Source organism: Brachycentrus maculatus, unplaced genomic scaffold (assembly GCF_059751285.1).
Source record: "Brachycentrus maculatus isolate JH-2025_06_01 unplaced genomic scaffold, ASM5975128v1 h1tg000323l, whole genome shotgun sequence".
Taxonomy (NCBI): domain Eukaryota; kingdom Metazoa; phylum Arthropoda; class Insecta; order Trichoptera; family Brachycentridae; genus Brachycentrus; species Brachycentrus maculatus.
The window spans coordinates 389,932-409,038 of record NW_028281072.1 but is presented as its reverse complement, the minus strand read 5'-3'; the positions used below and the strand labels follow the sequence as shown (position 1 = coordinate 409,038).

The window sequence follows — 19,107 nt, the reverse complement described above, 5'->3', positions numbered from 1 at the left end:
TTAACCCTGCACTGCATGACTTTTTTTTGCATGACCGCATGACTGCATTGACAGTTCGTCTTCGAGAGACAAGTGAAGTTATTATTGTGGCGTTCATAGCGCGTCTTTTGGCTAAATTATGAACTATATACATGAGTTATAAATGAATCTAATCAGTAACAACAAAGAATGGTTGCATATATTTTTAAAGAACGTTTTAACACTAACTTTTGGGTATGTAACAAATTCGATACACTATGCAGTGAAGGGTTTTGGATTGCCCACGTATAGTCAACGCAGTCACTATACCAGAACGCAAGCAATACTATCAGCCACTATCATAGCACTATTTTATATATTAAATATTAAAATCAAACACTGGTTGTTATAATTTTCAAACTGACATTAGTTTGAAAATGCCATAACAAGGTGAAACAATCATTACTAAATTAATTTTGATGTGTTTTTAATAATAAAATACAATTTAGTAGACTCTAAAAATCAGTGTTTGATTTGAATATTTAATGTATAATAAATTAAAATAGGGTTATACAAATTAAGCACCAAATCTATAAATAGCACTATTTGCATACCCATACAAAATATTTGTATTTGGTGCGGGCTGGTTTTCAGTATGATACATACATCGCTCACTCCTTTCAAGAACGTCATAAATCAAAAATCTTGAATTTTCAGTTGTGCATGTTTTCGGGATGCCCAGAAAATGTACTTTATCCCAGTAAAAGAGGCATATTTTTAGCTTAATATTTAGCCGCTGCAGGGCAGAAAGTGTTGTTTTTGCATTTTGAAGAAAAGGTATTGTTTAATTATTTTTTTAAATATACAAAATATTTTTCAAATGGAGAAAAAACCATCAGGTTTTACCTAAAAAGATCTGTTGCAAAGTAAAAAGTTCAATAAGGGGCTTGATTTTTAATACATTGTATAATATTTTTGAACTTTAAAAACGTTCTCCTGAAAAATCAAGTTTTTTGATTTATGACATTCTTGAAAGGAGTGAGCGACATGTGTATTTTGTGTAAGTGTGTGCAAACATTGCTATGGTAGTGGTAGATGCTTGCAATATATTATTAGCAGTGTAGTGATAGTCTTGACTAAAATCTCGGAGAGTGGTTAAACCATATCCTAACATTTAAAAAAATATACATTACTAAAATCAACACATCTGGAATAAATAATGTACTTATTTCCTATGAGCAGTACAATTTTTTGACATCTTTCCTCAAAATCTTACCGGCTGCATTTTTGGGAACGGCGTCGATAAATTGAACACCACCCAGTTTCTTATAGCTCGCTACCTTTTCTTCTACAAACTTTGCGATGCTTTCTTCCGAAGGAGACGCATCTTTCTTTCTCACGACGAAGGCCTTCGGCACTTCCCCATATGTGGGATGTGGAATCCCCACAACTACTGCATCTGCTAAATCAGGGTGAGATCTCAGTATGCCCTCCAGTTCTGCTGGCGGTACTTGGTAACCTTTGACCTGTAACGTAAAAGGGATATATATACATAAATATTTATCCCTGCTTGTATTTTATACGATACACACAGTGATGGGCTGCTATCGGTAGCTGGTTGCAAAAATAATTTGGAAAGGTGGTTGTTAATACACTGAGAACGGGAGAGGCATTTTTACCCGTTCGGTCGATAGATGCTTAACCTGTTAACCGGGGAGTTCACTTTTAATTACGCAACATACAACGGGCGCCAACTCTTTCACTAGGACGTGTCAGTACGTCATGCCCGGTGGACGTAAGTTCGTATATTTTATTTATACTTAAAATATATGAAAAGATTATGAAATATATATATTTTTGTTTATTTCACAATAAATCACAAAGAAAAATACAAAATTACAAACAAATGGAAAAAAATTCATGTCTAAACATGTATGGATGACTAATTACCTTGGTTGTTTGAAAATATGGGTCCTGCCCGCTCCAGGGGGCAACATATATTTACAGGACGTATTCATATGTCCTACCCGTTGCTCATATTGTTTACGTTCGACGTATTTATACGTCCTGCCCGGTTAACAGGTTAAGGACAGAAAGGGTATTTTTACCTTCTGCGCCGGCCTTGTTTCATAATCAGAAAATAAGGAATTATTTAATGTTTTAATATGAATATTATGTACCAATCTCTTTAAGGTCAAAACTATATGTACACTAGTATCAAATCCCGTCCGCAGGTGTAAAAATTGTGTTAAAATATATATTTTTTCTACTATCTTATTTCCGAGATGGAATTTTTAAACGATGACAATAATTACTGTATTAAAAAATTCTATGTGGATAAATCCTGACATAAACATCGGCAGCAAAATTAAAATTAAAATTAAAGTACATAAAATTTGTGTGCAACCCCTTATGGCATATGGGATTGAATGCAGAGCGGACACCGCAGTAACAAAAAAAGAGTGTCACAAATGAAGACCTAAGGAGCATATCTGGGAGCATGTCTACGAGATAGAATAAGGAACACCGGGATAAGAGAAATATGCGAGATGGAAGATGTCACTAGCAAAGGATCAAACTATTAGATACTAAAAATATGTCATTGATATTATATTCATAATCTTATAAAATAAGACATTTGATTGAAAAATATGCTTTCTTAAAATGACCTGATAACGGAGATAAGTTTACTAATTTATATAGTGTTTTGATCTTGTGCACACCCAATTATTTTCAGAATAAAAAAAAAAATGCTAAATATCATGATGTCATTAATATGTATCATGGAATTTAGCATTTTTAAAAGCAAGTAAAAAGAGCTATAAAGTTTTTACCTTGATAAGTTCCTTCAATCGGTCTGTGATATAGAAGTCGTGGTTTTCATCATAGTACGCCATATCTCCAGTCCTCATCCAGCCGCCGGGTCTGAAGATCTCTTCCGTTGCTTCTGCGTTATTATAGTATCCCTTCATCACCTGGGGTCCTCGAAGCCACAACTCACCCACCTAGTAGCCAACATTTCAAATCATTATCTAAGTATATCATTGCCTATCCGAAAGGGATAAGCGGAGACTAGAGGCTTTTGAGATGTGGTCCTATAGAAGACTCTTAACACATTGTAGTCGGGCGCTTCGAATAATAGACTCTAGCCTATAGCGGACGTTTTTCGCGATTAGCGCAAAGATATATCGCTTTCTTAAAATTGACACAATTTCTAAACTAAATAATATTTTCGATTGAAATTTCAAAGAAATCATACATGACATTTGATCGTCAAAAATAAATTATAATCATAATTTTTAATTAAGTATTCCGTATTTCATAATTTTAGAAGCATTGTAAACTCTAAAAAATAGTCTTCCCCTTCGAGGTATCATTCCCTATACAATGCTAATATATTCAAATAATAAAATACCACTAAAACAGTAAACAAAACTGTGCGAGCGGTATGAAAAATAGTCCAATACATGAAATGACTCAAACTAAACTGGAGATTGAGATCGCATAAAACTCTAAATTTCTGGCGATGCCTTTACAAGCAACACACTAGCCAATCCGGACAAGGCATCTCAAATAACGTTAATTTCCTGGAGAGACCACATCAAGAATGAGGAAGTTCTTCAAGGAATCGAAGGAGGAAGGCACCTGCTCAGGACCTTGTCCGAAAGGCGTGCAAGATGGATCGGCCATGCAATACGTCAAGAAGGTCTCTTGCATGCCATAATGGAGGGTATGACCGAGGGGACAAACTCTAGGGGACGCCCACGCCGAAAGTAACCTGTTGGTGGACGTGCGCTGCTCATCATATGCAGATTTCAAAAGAGCCGCACAAGACAGGGAAGAATGGAAGAGAAGAATAGAGGAAATTGCTGCAAACCAATCCCAGGATTGAAACCAGAGAAGAAGATGTTAATTGTTAATCTTTAGTGGACACTATTGTTTTATTTACAACATTTTGAGTGTGTTTAAATACTTGTTCACAAATCTGGATTGTCTCCACTTAGGAGTTTATTTAAAAAAATACATCTCAGCATGGATGAAGAAGAATATGGAAGTCTGGGCAATTTACAGGGCATACGACCGCAATAGGCTTGGTTAAGTGATACACTTTACACACATGTAACATTCACCGATTTTACCCATGATTGACAACCACACTACTCAAGTTTTTGGAACTTCTAGATATATTGATCATACGAGTTCACAACAGCCATCTATTTTGGAATGAGGAAAGCTTTTCTTAAGCAGAGACTCTTTCTATTTGTATGCGAGGTCGGAATCCTGGATTATATTCACATACTTGAGAAACGCCTGAAAATACGCTTTTGTTTAGCTTATAATTGGATCAGTTAATTTATTTACAACGTTTTGAGTGTGTACAAATACTTGTAAACAAATTAGGATTATCTCCACTTAGGAGTTAATTTGAATTTTTTTTAGTTTAGAAAATAAATACATGAATTTAAAAATTGTATTTATCCATCATTCCAATTATAATATTGTTCGATTCTTAGAAATTCATAATTGAACCGGGATAATTAATTTTTGACATATTCCAACACTACTGTTGCCAAATTTATGCCCGTGTGGCTTTCAAGAGCACAGGTTCCCAAAGTTTTTTAGACTGGCGTCCCCCTATCAAAATTTTTCATCAAAGGGGAAAATAAAATTAACAAAATGTCCCATCATAGAAAGAGGGAAGGAATAAAAATACATATCTTACTTCTTAGCATTTCTATCTGTCTCTTTGTGCTTCTTATGCCCTGTAAAAGTTTTCTAGAATGCCCACAAGGGGCGTTATCGCCCACTTTGAGAAATACTGTTCTAAACGAATAAAAGTTAGAAACCTTTCCACTAGTTGCCCATCCGCTGGTGACACATCGCTCACTCCTTTCAAGAACGTCATAAATCAAAAAACTTGATTTTTCAGGCGAACGTTTTTGAAGTTTAAAAATTAATGCAATGTATTAAAAATAAATATCAAGCCACTTATTGAACTTTTTAATGTGCAACATATCTTTTCAGGTAAAACCTGAAGGTTTTTTCTCTATTTGAAAAATATTTAGTTTATTAAAAAAAATAATTAAACAATAACTTTTCTTCAAATGCAAAAACAACACTTTCTGCCCTGTAGCGGGTAAATATTAAGTTAAAAATATTCCGCATTTGCCGGGATATAGTACATTTTCTGGGCATTCCGAAAACATGCACAACTGAAAATTGTTGATTTTTTATATATGACATTCTTGAAAGGAGTGAGCGACATGTCTTTTAATCACTGTCCATTGATCAGTATGCGAAATATCTGGTGTGGATAAAAATGTGAAATGATTTTGCAGCCTGAACTGCAGCTATTTAGCTCTTACGTAAATCCAACACTGGGGATAGGAATTGCTGGAAAGCAAATATGGAGAAGGCTAATCCCGCCTCGAGATACAGAGAAGAAAAAATGGCTACTCACTTCGTTTGGTCCCAGGACATTAGATTCGTCTTCTAAATGCACAATTTTGGCTTCTGTATTAGGGAAAAGAGTGCCCACAGACCCATAGTTTGTAGAACCCTTCAGTAACATCAGCACGGCCGGAGACGTCTCCGTTAATCCATAGCCTTGCAAAAAGGATACATTGCTCTAGAAACATACTCGACTTTATATCTTTTCACCATTTCATTACATATACTTCAGATTCACTTAGGGTGAAGACTGACCGGAGCATTTCGTCGTAACGTAACATGTTACGATGCGAGCATTCAGGCAGTCAGTACAGCGAGCCGAGCGCTCCATCCATAGTTTCGGATGCTCGCTGATGCTCGCCGCGAGCGATTTTACGACGTTATGTTACGACGAAATGCTCTGGTCAGTCTCCACCTTTATATATATTAACCTTTCCCTCCCGGTGATATGTATTTACTACAACTAGATTAAAAAAAACGAGAATATCAATATAAAATATAATAGATACATACACTAGGCTATAAAATATAATAAGCTTAGAATTTGTGAATTCTTCCGCAGTACAATTACGTATTATAGTATAAAGTTATTCCATTTGCACTCACGGAAATAATAATTTGTAAAAAAATCGGGGATAAAATCACCAATACACAAATGTTTTCCGGTGTGTGCGTCCATGCCGCACTTTGCGTATATGCGCATGTCGTAGCGTGTTTAGCAGTGCCAGTAGTGAGCAGACCATCATACGCGGCAGTCTCCGCACTACTTAGCATTATAAAATTGTCACATTTCAACTTTAACTATGGTTATTTATTGATTTGGCAATTAATTTGTATAACTCCATTTTAATTTATGTATTAATTTTAAATCAAACACATATTTTTTGAGTCTACTAAGTTGTATTTTATTAACAAAAATTGCATAAAAATTAATATTGTGACAATTGTTTCGCCTCGTTAGGGCATTATCAAACAAACATTTGTTTATTTATTGATTTGACGTTTAATTTGTTGAACTCCATTTTAATTTATGTATTAATTTTAAATCAAACACATATTTTTTGAGTCTACTAAGTTGTATTTTATTAACAAAAACACATAAAAAATTAATATTGTGACAATTGTTTCGCCTTGTTAGAGCATTATCAAACGAATGTTTGAGAACATATGTTTGATAATGCCCTAACAAGGCGAAACAATTGTCACAATTTTGTTAATAAAATAGAACTTAGTAGACTCAAAAAAAATCTGTGATTTAAAATTAATACATAAATTCAACTATGGTCACTAAAACAACATTTAGGAATATTCACATTTTTCCCGTTATTAAATCACATTTTTATATGGTGTATACAAAATACATATCACCGTTGCGTGTGGAAGTTTTTTAGCACCGTAAGGAAAAGGTTAAACAATCATCTATGGTGCAAATTTTATTTTACCTTTGTTCGTTTCAAGAGTCTGTCAACATCCGTGGCAGCAAGAGGAGCAGCTCCTGACATCACTGTCCTGACGGAATCTAAGTGAGTTTCTCTTACACTAGGGTGGGACCCCAGAAACAGGACTGTAAGCCAAGACAAGTTAGTTATAATTATTTTTTTGTGTGTATTTTTAGTTCTCTTTAGTAAAAAAAACTTTATTAAGCAGCATTAAGTGGTTGACACACTTTCATATTTTTCATTCAAACCCTTATCCGCACCCGATGATGCATAGGGCACTGCATCATATAAACGCAGTGTTATCTTGATCGTTAACATAAAAGGAAAGGTGATCATGATGCATAGGGCACTGCATCATATAAATGCAGTGTTATCTCGATCGTTAACATATAAATGAAAGGTGATCATGATGCATAGGGCACTGCATCATATAAACGCAGTGTTATCTTGATCGTTAACATAAAAGGAAAGGTGATCATGATGCATAGGGCACTGCATCATATAAATGCAGTGTTATCTTGACCATTAACATATAAAGGAAAGGTGATCATGATGCATAGGGCACTGCATCATATAAACACAGTGTTATTTTGATTGTTAACACATAAAGGAAAGGTGATCAGCCCTCCGTTTCAGGAGCCAGTCCAGGGTAATTTGAATAAATATTAGAGTGAAAAATCACATTTATTTATTTGACCCTCCCCTGGAAACAAACCTGAGACCTCCAGTACGGTAGCCGAGCGTGCTGACCATTACACTACGGAGGCAGTATTTGTGGAAAAGTCATAAAGGGAAAAAATAATATTGTCAAATCCACATTCACACTTCTTGCGTACGTTATAACACACAACATAATCATTGAAATGGGTTTAACCCTTTCCGGTCCCCCAAAATTAAAAATTAAAAAACAATCTAGGTAGACAGTATAATTCCAATTGGAAAAAATCTTTTGTCCTCTGCTCCACATACTGTTGTAATAGATACGAGTGACAAAAATGTAAGCTTGGAATTTAAATAAATAATACTAATGATGAAAAAAAATGTCAAATAACATCCGACATGGGACCTAAGAGGAAAAAATCGATGTCGAATGAGATTCGACATTGGACCAGTAAGGGTTAAAACTAGTTTTATTTACAACATTTTGAGTGTGTCCAAATCCAAAATCTGGATTATCTCCAATTACAGGAGATATTTTCATATTATTTTTTGACATCTCATCAAAGATGAAGAAGAATATGGGTAGTGTGGTTGTCAATAATGGGTAGAATTGGTGAATGTTACACGTGTGTAAAGTGATCACTTAAACATCAGCCCATGACGGTCGTCAGCCCCGTAAATGCCCAGACTTCCATATTCTTCTTCATCTTTGATGACATGTCAAAAAATAATAGTTTTTTTTATGTTACTGAATAGTGAACTAACCAATTGGTGGGACTATGTACAGCACGCCGGTTTTGTATTTTTCTTGAGCATTCAAGAATGAATCGGGTGTAAATTTTGGAAGAGTCACCAGTTTTGCTCCAATTGAGAGTTTGCTTATCATCGTGACTACAAGTCCGTAGATATGGAAGAATGGCAGGACACAAATAATAGCGTCCTGAAAAGTGGCTGAAAAATCAAAAATTAATTTACAACAATTGGCGACAATCTAAGAAGAAGCTTCCATTTTAGTATATTATTTTGTAAATATGATATACTAAAATTATAAAAATCCGAGATGATCGCTCTCCGATCCATAACCGGAAACACATTGCGAGACCGAGTAAGTAATACTGACATCCGGAGCATGTGTAAGACGGAGGATATCGTGAGGTGGGGACGACAACGAAGGCGATGCTGGAATGATCATGTAAATAGGATGTCAGATGACAGACTTCCACGTATCGCCCTTCAAGGAATCCCTGAAAGACGCAGACCCCCAGGCAAACCTCCAAAAAGGTGGAAAGACAGCTGGGAGTCAACATCCCAAGAGCTACAAGCGGAGGCACAAACAGATCCTTAGGATCTAGAAAAAGAAGAAGAAGAAGAAGATAAAAATCTTAAGAAAAGATTTATGAAAATCTTTTGAGTTCTTGCTTCCAAACAATGGATTTTTCTCATAATGTTGGTTTATTAGCTTATAAATTAGTATGAAAAATCCCAAGACTATCGGTAACATTCTCATTGAAATCTGTAGAGAAGTAAGGGAGATATGAAGGTTTAAACTTTAGATATTTTAATAAAATGAAAAACGGACACCGCTATACGGCATCAAATTTTACGTCATCGGGTGTGTTATGGGGCGTATCCCTTTATGTATCTGCTTTAGACAGTAAATTGAAAATCATACGTTTTCAATTTATCGAAAATCAACAAAAATACCCAAGTATTCCTAAGTATTATTGAAATGATTACAAAAAGTACGGACCAATTGCGGGAATGGGTATTGGTTTGGAAACGTGTGTGAAATGCCCCTAAAATAACCATTTTAGGGGGATTGCATACATGTCACATTTCAAATACCCCTATTAAGTGCGTTAAATGATGAATTTTAACCTGTCCGGGAGTATGGCCGTACACGGTCGTCCAAACAAAACATTCCTCAAAGGAATATGGGCATACATGAATGTCCACACTTATAACTGAAGCCCGGTGACATTTATTTCTAAAATGGCACTTGAACTGCCATCTGTGGTTGTATTTAAAAACTAAAACCATGCTTCAGCTTATTTTTCTATTATACCCACAATATTTTACTTAAAACAAAGTTTGTGTGACATCATTATGACACTGACAAAGAAAACCCATGAAATAAAACATGGATTTTTTTAAAATTAATTTACTGGTGTAAATATATATTTTTTTATTCAAGAAAATATGTTGTTAAATAAAAAGTATGGACTTTCGTACAAAGTATTATCAAAGATTTAAAAATAAATTCGCTTCTCAGATACAGTTTTGTTTGCAGAAACTCAATCACGGACAGGTTAATTGATTGATCTGTTTTTAAAATAGATGGGTGTATTTAATAAAAATAAATAAACACATACCAGTTGTTGGGAAAATTATCTCAAATTTTGGTGTGTTCACTTGCAAACAATTTGCAGTTATATTACTATTTATTAATTCAACGCCTTTAGGCAGGCCAGTTGTTCCGCTTGAAAAGGGAAGAAAAACCGTATCATTTCCATTTCTTCTTACTTCCTTCAAGCAGTCGGTGCTTTCCTTAAAATTCTCAGCAAATTCGGCAAATTTAATGGTTCCTTCTGGATGTGGAAGCCTCGTGTCACATTCGGCAATGATTACAGGAATGTTTTTCTTTAGGGAGTTAATGGCAGTCCGGACATGTGGATAGCAAGTCGCTGTTGTTATAACCACCTTTGCTCCTGAGTCTTGTAATTGTCGTTCAACTTCTTCTACAATATAAAATAAAATAAAAAAAATACATCAATGAATTGCGATTTACATCTATCAAAATAAAAATGGGATTTTACATATATTTTTGGTAATGCGTTCAGTGGGGTATGATAATTTTTCACAACAAACATTGTGATTTCTTATTGTGAATTTTTGTACTTGATAGTAGAAAAATTGGATCAGATCATTGTATTTGAATTCACAAAATGCTTCAAACCCAGATTACCCATTTTATATAAATACAGTACACTCCCGATTTATAGAAAACAGATTATCCGAGACATTTCAGTCATTCAAAAAATATTTTATAAAAACAAAAATATTTCACAACAGTACTTATAATGTTCAAATACGTGTTGAGGGCCGAACACATTTGTTGTCCTCAGTGATAGAATAACAGTATCTCATTTATATGTCTTCTTTTATGGCTTAAAATATTTGCAAAACTCCTTGATAACCTTTTTTTTATATTTCCTAGCCATCATAATATTTGTGTCAAATATTCTCCGGCCTTATCAATGGGATTTACCCAATGAAAAATCCATCCTCTCGGTATTAAAGTATGGACTCACTGATGCAGATCTTCTAAATGATAAGATCTTACCCACCTATAATCCAAACAATACTTTGTGGTATCATACTTTAAAAAAATCATTTTCAACTGCAAAATTTTCATTTTCAGGTTAGTTGCCTCTAGTTGTGTCAACACTTGAATCTTACTAGGCAAATAGGTGTTATATATAAGTGCATGGAGCAGGGGATAAGGAATTTTTATTCACCATTCATCCCAGAAAATCGGGAGTGTTCTATGCGCTATGCATTATATTAACATAATAAAGGTCCATACATTTAAAAAAAATGGGATAAACTTACCGGCAGTATAAATGGGATTGACAGTAGTAACAATACATCCCGCCTGGACAGCCCCTAAGGTTGCTAGGGGAAACTCTGGAGAATTAGGTAGCATAATGGCTACACAATCTCCATCTCTCAGTTTCAGTTTATTTCTGAGGCAGGCAGCAAACGCATTTGACATTTTGTATGCTTGTCCATACGTATACCCCTTTCCTGTTATACCGCATACCTTAAAAGTGTAATAGAGACATCGATTTGGGTCCGAATAAAAAGGAAGAGTTTCTTTACCCGACCTGGGAATGTGGCAGGACTTTCAGAGAGACATCAATTACGATGTTGTATAGATGTTTCAACACATGATCTTAAAAAAGTCTTGGTTATTTACTTCACAAGCGTCATTAGAGATGTTGCTTCTAATTCACATGTGAACAGCTGTTTGCATATAATATATCGCTCATTTGGTGCAACAATGACGTAAAAACCAGTTGATTATGTCATAATGTGCGGAAAGACTATTTACATATTATTGAGTAAAATGAAAATATACAAAACGTGTTCGACTAATAGCCACTTATGGGATTGAGACAAGAGCAGATACTTCTAGAGCAAAATCTCGACTTCGAATCTCTGAGATGAAGACTCTCCAATCCATAACCGGAAACACATTGCGAGACCGAGTAAGAAATACCGACATCCGGAGCATGTGTAAGACGGAGGATATCGTGAGGTGGGGACGACAATGAAGGCGATACTGGAATCATCATGTAAACAGAATGTCAGATGACAGACTTCCACGTGTCGCCCTTCAAGGAATCCCTGAAGGACGCAGACCCCCAGGCAGACCTCCAGAAAGGGAGTCGACATCCCAAGAGTTACAAGCGAAGGCACAAACAGATCCTTAGGATCTAGAAAAAGAAGAAGAAGAAGAAGACTATTTACATTGGGAGAAACATCGCCAAAATTGATTTTGTGGTGAAATGCTGTGAGATAGCGCGAGTTTCATTATAGAATTGAGTAAAATGGTGCCATTTCTGTTGCTACAATGTCTGAATGGCATCTCCAGTAATATTTCTAAGTGTAATTACGCCACTGTTGCATCAAATGAGCGAAATGTGCAAATGTTTAACCATGGGATCACTCGAGCCAACTTAAATCTTCACATTTCACTATCGAAATTGCCTCTATCTACTATTATCTAAATATAAATATAAATGTGATCTTCACTTCTTCAAAATCTAAATCTCCAAAAAGTTATTCATCGATTGTTTTGAAATTTTGAAACAACGTTGTGTTAGTGTAGTGGTTAGCGTGTTTGGTGTTTTTCCTCACAACTAAAGATGCATTTATAATTTATAGTAATCGATACAAAAAAAAAAAAAAATTACATTAAAAAATAACTCTCTCCGCAAAGTCTCTACTTTTAGAGGATTATCTACAGTTAGAATAGTAAGAATAGGGAAGGTTAATGTGAAAAATACATCACACACACCCTGAAAGTAAATATTTCTTGAATTTATTTTGCAATCAGTGGAAATTGAACCCATGACGCCAGTTTTGGAGTCGAACGTCTACCCAACTATGCCACGGCACGTGTCCATATATTAATATGAAGGAGCAAAATATGATCCTTAATGCTATCAGAATGAAAGATGTTTTTTCTTTTTTCTTTCTTTTTAAAGAAATAACCCGCAAAGCGTCTATTTTAGGTGCTTGTCTGCGGGTAGGATAGGGAAGGTAAATGTGAAAAATACATCACAAACACCCAGACCAATTGAAAATAAATCCTTATTGAATTCATTTTGCAATTGGCGGGAACCGACCCCGCGACGCCAGTTTCGCAGTTGAGCGTCTACCCAAGTATGCCACGGCACGTGTCTATATTCATATTAATATGAAGGAGCAAAATATGATCGTAAATGCTATCAGCATGAAAAATGTTCAAATATATTGTTGAACTTTGAGTTTTAATAATAAATGGATTTTTTTATTATTAGTAAGCGCATTGATAACTTGTTATAACTAGATCAAAGGGTGACATAATAATCCATCATATTTAAGTTATCAATAAACATATTGGATATGTAATAGGTATATTATAAATTTCACCGATAAATATGTAGACTACGGCTCCTTCTAAAAGATTAGATAAAAGATTAGAGTAAGTTTGATACTTTGATATTAACCAAGAGATTATATTATAATGATAAGTAATAAGCTTTGAGAGATTTGGAGATTAAAACCCAGACAATGAGAAGTAGGTTGATCTTAAAATCTTCTTCTAACCCTTATCTGCATCTGATGGTGCATAGGGCACAGCATCGTATAGTAGCAGTGTTATCTTGATCGTTTAATACATGGAGGAAAGGTGATCGGCTTTGCACTTCAGGTACAGTCCAGGGTGATATATTCAATAAATAGAAGACTGAAAAATAGCTGATATTTATTTTGACCCTCTTGGGAATCGAACCCTAGACCTCAAGCATGGTAGCCTACCGCGCTAACCACTACATTATGGAGGCGGACATTTAATATTTAGCTGACTAAAAATATAAATAAATAAAGCTGACTAAAAATATTTTGTCCGTCTCCGTAGCGTAATGGCCAGCGCGCTCGGCTACTGTTCTGGAGGGCCCGGGTTCGATTCCCGGGAAGGGAGTCAAATAAATATAAATGATTTTTTCACCATAATATTTATTCAATATTACCCTGGACCTATTACCTGAACCGGAGGGCTGATCACCTTTCCTTCGTGTGTTAAGGATCAAGATAACACTTGATCCTTAATGTAGTATATAATAAGTGCATAGGGCACTGCATCATTTATATGATGCAGTGCCCTATGCACCATTGGGGTGCGGACAAGGGTTTGAAAAAAAATATTAGCAAAAGAGTGGTGTGGCGTTATATCTCTTTTCCTACCCCTGCGGAAAGTAGGGTGATGGTTACTTATTGAGTTGGTTTGGGGTATATAAATACAGTGAAACCTCTTATAACAAGTTTAATTCTTTCCAGCATCTTACTCGTTAAGCGAAACACTCGCTATGCGAAACATTTTTTCCCATAGAAATCAATGTAAAATACGATAATGCGTTCCGAGGCAAAAGAAAAATCAATTTTTAATATATATTTTTTAACATCTCATCAAAGATGAAGAAGAATATGGAAGTCTGGGCATTTACGGGGCTTACGACCGTCATAGGCTGGTTTAAGTGATCACTTTACACACGTGTAACATTCACCAATTCTACCCATTATTGACAACCACACTACTCAAATTCTTGGAAGTTCTATATATATATGAACCAATTTAGAAACCTTGTTCATGAATCACTAGAACTTCACTAGAGACATCTATTGGTGAGATGTAAAGAAGCTTTGTATTAAGCAGAAACTCTTATATTAGTATGTGAGATCCGAATCCTGGATTATAATCACACACATGAGAAACGCCAGAAAATACCATTTTCATTTTTATTATTAAGCTTATAATTTGACCAGATAATTTATTTACAACATTTTGAGTGTGTCCAAATACTTGTTCACAAAATCTGGATTATCTCCAATTACAGGAGTTATATTCATATTATTTTTTGACATCTCATCAAAGATGAAGAAGAATATGGATGTCTGGGCATTTACGGGGCTTACGAAGCCCCGTAAATTTCGTAAGCCCCGTAAATGCCCAGACTTCCATATTCTTCTTCATCTTTGATGAGATGTCAAAAAATAATATGAATATAACTCCTGTAATTGGAGATAATCCAGATTTTGTGAACAAGTATTTGGACACACTCAAAATGTTGTATATTTTTTAACGTTTATTAAAATAAAATTACTTATAAAATGTTAAGGAGTGTAAAAATATGTAGAATATAATTAAGATTTGAAAATAACGTTAGTAAAAATATGAATTTACGACAAATAATGAATCCCTTTTATAATTTATATTTGAAGCACTAACATTGTGATTTTGAAAATGTAACTTTGTTTTAAAATCACTATAAATATTTTATTATAACTATAATGTCTACCGGTTTCGAAGCTAACCGCTTCTTTATCGAGTCTTGATAACTTTGTTTTAAAATCACTATAAATATTTTATTATAATTTAATTATAATGTCTACTGGTTTCGAAGCTAACCGCTTCTTTATCAAGACTTGATACAGAAGAGGTTAGATTCGAAACCGGTAGACATTATCATTGAGTTATAATAAAATAATTATAGTGATTTCAAAACAAAGTTGTCCGCCTCCATAGTGTAATGGTCAGCACGCTCGACTATCATTCTGGAGGTCCCGGGTTTGATTCCCAGGGGGGGATCAAATAAATATAAGTGATTTTTTCACTCTAATATTTATTCAATATCACCCTGGACTGGTACCTGAAGCGGAGGGCTGATCACCTTTCCTTCATGTGTTAACGATCAAGATAACACTGCGTTTATATGCAGTGCCCTATGCACCATTGGGGTGCGGATAAGGGTTTTATTATTATCATTATTATTATAATGTCTCCCGGTTTCGAAGCTAACCGCTTCTTTATCAAGTCTTGATAACTTTGTTTTAAAATCACTGTAAATATTTTATTATAATTTAATTATAATGTCTACTGGTTTCGAAGCTAACCGCTTCTTTATCAAGACTTGATACAGAAGAGGTTAGCTTCGAAACCGGTAGACATTATCATTAAGTTATAATAAAATAATTATAGTGATTTTAAAACAAACTAGTCCGCCTCCATAGTGTAATGGTCAGCACGCTCGACTATCATTCTGGAGGTCCCGGGTTCGATTCCCAGGGGGGGATCAAATAAATATAAGTGATTTTTTCACTCTAATATTTATTCAATATCACCCTGGACTGGTACCTGAAGCGGAGGGCTGATCACCTTTCCTTCATGTGTTAACGATCAAGATAACACTGCGTTTATATGCAGTGCCCTATGCACCATTGGGGTGCGGATAAGGGTTTTATTATTATCATTATTATTATAATGTCTCCCGGTTTCGAAGCTAACCGCTTCTTTATCAAGTCTTGATAACTTTGTTTTAAAATCACTATAAATATTTTATTATAATGTCTACTGGTTTCGAAGCTAACCGCTTCTTTATCAAGACTTGATACAGAAGAGGTTAGCTTCGAAACCGGTAGACATTATCATTAAGTTATAATAAAATAATTAAAGTGATTTTAAACCAAACTTACATTTTAATTATAGAATCCCTTTTAACTGGAAAACTGTTCACAAAAGCCCCGGTTCACAAGTGAATGTCGTGAAAAAGGGACTTGCATTAATCGTTATGCGAAACATTGCCCGTTAAGGGAGCAACGTTTTGGCTCCTTATGCGAATTACTTGTTATGAGAGGTTCCACTTTATTAAGTTTTTTTCTTACCACTGCTGTTTTATCAGGCCATTTATCCAATCCTTCCCAAACGTAATCAGATATCATACAGTTTGGAATGAAAATATCATCGAGACCGGACGTTATCACATTTTTCTCTGTGGCGTGATGAAAATGTCTCCTCGGTGTTGGACCACACTTATTCCTTCTAACCAGAGCTACGCTCGTAGCTCCGTTATAACACTGGCTTGATAAATGCCTAACGCAGACAGATCTCCCCAAGGATTTGACAGATTGAAGAACTGGTTGAAACATTGTTGCGAATTACTAGAAGTTTTAAACTGAGATGATATTCAGTAGCAGTCATATACTGGAATGAAGGAAAATGTCACCAATATAAATATGTTCACTTATCATTCATGTAAATAGAGTTATCTTATCATTTTTATGTTTGAGTTCAGTGCACTTCAAAATATTAATATGTGTTATTAATTTACTGAATGTAGACTTTTTTGATAAATATTTTAATCCTAAGGAATTTACGCAGGATCTTTTTTGAGAGTGAAAATAGAAAAAATAAAAATAAAATTATCGTTAGTCATTTATTTCATATCATAATCCTCCCAACATATAATTAACGATCAATATAACACTGCGTCAAAGCGATACAGTGCCCTATGCACTATTTGGTGTAGAAAAGGGTTAAAAGAAAGAAGTTGCGTGTGTTATGATACAACATTTTGAGTGTGTCCAAATACTTGTTCACAAAATCTGGATTATCTCCAATGACAGGAGTTATTTTCATATTATTTTTTGACATCTCATCAAAGATGAGGAAGAATATGGAAGTCTGGGCATTTACGGGGCTGACGACCGTTTTAGGCTGGTTTAAGAGATCACTTTACACACGTGTAACATTCATTCATTCATGACGGTCATCAGCCCCGTAAATGCCCAGACTTCCACATTCTTCTTCATCTTTGATGAGATGTCAAAAAATAATGTGTTATGATGTTATTAATCAGTTTTAAATAAGACAAAAATAACGATTTGAATGAATGATTCTGACATAATCTTCTTCTTCTTTTAACCCTTATCTGTACCAATGGTGCATAGGGCATATCGACAGAGAGTTATTTTGAATATTATTTGCATGAAGGCAAGGTGATCAGCGCTGAAATTTTTATACGAGTCCAGGGTGATATTATTTAATATTTATTTAAATACAAGTGAAAATCACTTACATTTATTTTGGCCCCGTATGGATTTGAAACTGGGATCGCTAGCAAGGTAGCCAAATGTCCTTACTACTACTCTGCGTCAGACAAAAGTACCTACCTTATAACTGTAATCACAGTAATTAATTCAAGTCACTGTACTATTGCATATTGCGAACATTTATTTAACCCCGAATTCAAACATTTTTAACCTTTGGTATGGATCCTGTGATGAATTGAACAAAAAATAATTATTTGAAGCACTACTTTTGCGATTGTCCATTTTATAGCTTATAAAATAATTTTATTATAAAATCACTACATATATTTAAAATAAATACATATGTATAATTATGTTATAATAATATACTCGTATAATAATTACTTTTGGAATGACTGCACTGAAAAAAGTTTTGATGATATGCGTGCCGGGTCGGTATAAAGTTGATATGGTATGGTAATTCAAGGGTATTAAATTTAATAAAGCTCTTGTCATACAATTTCATATCATCTAACAAATAATAATATTTAAATTGTAAGAAGATAAGTATACATATTTAAGTTTAAAATCAGTAATTTATTTTGTAGTGTTGAGTTCCTACGGAAGAATCGTACACAGACTAACTAATTTATATAGAATCGTTTCAAGTTAGCTTCTAACAAGAGAACTGTAAAGTAATTTTACGCAATGTATTTACTAAACTTTTTAATTGTTTTTAATATTTAACCTAACATTATTTGTGATTTCTTTGATGTGAGTCACAAATGTAAAGTCATTCTGAAAAGTAACTCCTAAATCTTTAATCTGGAGTCCGGGATACTCTACTTAAAGTCATCTAATAAAATATAACACACAAAAACAGCACCGAAGTTAATTTGGAATCAAAATAGAAAAATAATGTTTGTGAAAAAAATAATGACGACGCAAAAGATCTTGGCGACTTGGCGATGAAAATAATATTTTTAAACATGAAAGTTATTGGTGTCTCACGAGAATAAAGTAAATGCACAAAGAACGCGAATAGAATTCAAATCAAGGAATACGTACATTTGTGAAAATGGACAATAAAATAAATTTAATGCATATTGAATGCGAGATTTCTATTTAGTTTTGAAGTCACGGGAGAAATGACAAACGGCAAGTAGGATTTGTTATTATTTTGATCATTTCCACAGACTAACTAATTTATATGATCATTTCGTACTCGGCAGTGTTGCCAATTAACTAATAATGACAAGTGACAGTTTATTCAGTTGAGAGTTTTTTTTTTATTACCCTACGTCCTAGTGACTCTGAAATCTAGCTACGGCTTATGCAACACCGCTTATCATGACCCTACTCAGGCTTATGTGTATTCAAATTCAAACGGATTTCAAAACTGTGAGCTTGTGCACTACACGGAATTTTACCTGTCTTATAAATAAGACTTTTATATTCCAATCTC

The 19,107-nt window shown here is 34.5% G+C and overlaps 1 protein-coding gene across 4 annotated transcripts; it reads right to left on the bottom strand.

Annotated features, from left to right (window-relative positions):
• Positions 1-36: 36 nt before the first annotated feature.
• LOC148304371 (putative 4-coumarate--CoA ligase 1) lies at positions 37-18,874 on the bottom strand. Of its 4 annotated transcripts, XM_088268435.1 has the most exons (10): positions 18,711-18,874; positions 17,690-17,888; positions 16,497-16,815; positions 11,121-11,331; positions 9,881-10,246; positions 8,274-8,459; positions 6,852-6,973; positions 5,420-5,587; positions 2,793-2,963; positions 37-1,484 (listed from the first exon to the last, which is right to left on the bottom strand). In XM_088268435.1, the coding sequence occupies exons 3-10, from the start codon at positions 16,758-16,760 to the stop codon at positions 1,191-1,193; spliced, it is 1,782 nt and encodes a 593-aa protein (XP_088124561.1). In that variant the 5' UTR covers positions 16,761-16,815; positions 17,690-17,888; positions 18,711-18,874; the 3' UTR covers positions 37-1,190. The 4 variants fall into 4 exon arrangements, with proteins under 4 accessions (XP_088124561.1, XP_088124560.1, XP_088124563.1 ...); XM_088268434.1 differs by lacking the exon at positions 17,690-17,888 and having other exon boundaries at positions 18,711-18,873; XM_088268437.1 differs by lacking the exon at positions 16,497-16,815 and having other exon boundaries at positions 18,711-18,872.
• Between the last annotated feature and the right edge of the window lie 233 nt (positions 18,875-19,107).

Bases quoted from the DNA above. Each gene is read 5' to 3' on its own strand.
- LOC148304371 (XM_088268435.1), bottom strand. From the start codon at position 16,760: ATGTTTCAACCAGTTCTTCAATCTGTCAAATCCTTGGGGAGATCTGTC. The intron at 8,460-9,880 runs GTATGTGTTTAT...TTGATTTTTCAG, and splicing joins GATAATTTTCCCAACAACTG to CCACTTTTCAGGACGCTATT. The intron at 5,588-6,851 runs GTAAAATAAAAT...GTATGTTTCTAG, and splicing joins GACTCTTGAAACGAACAAAG to AGCAATGTATCCTTTTTGCA.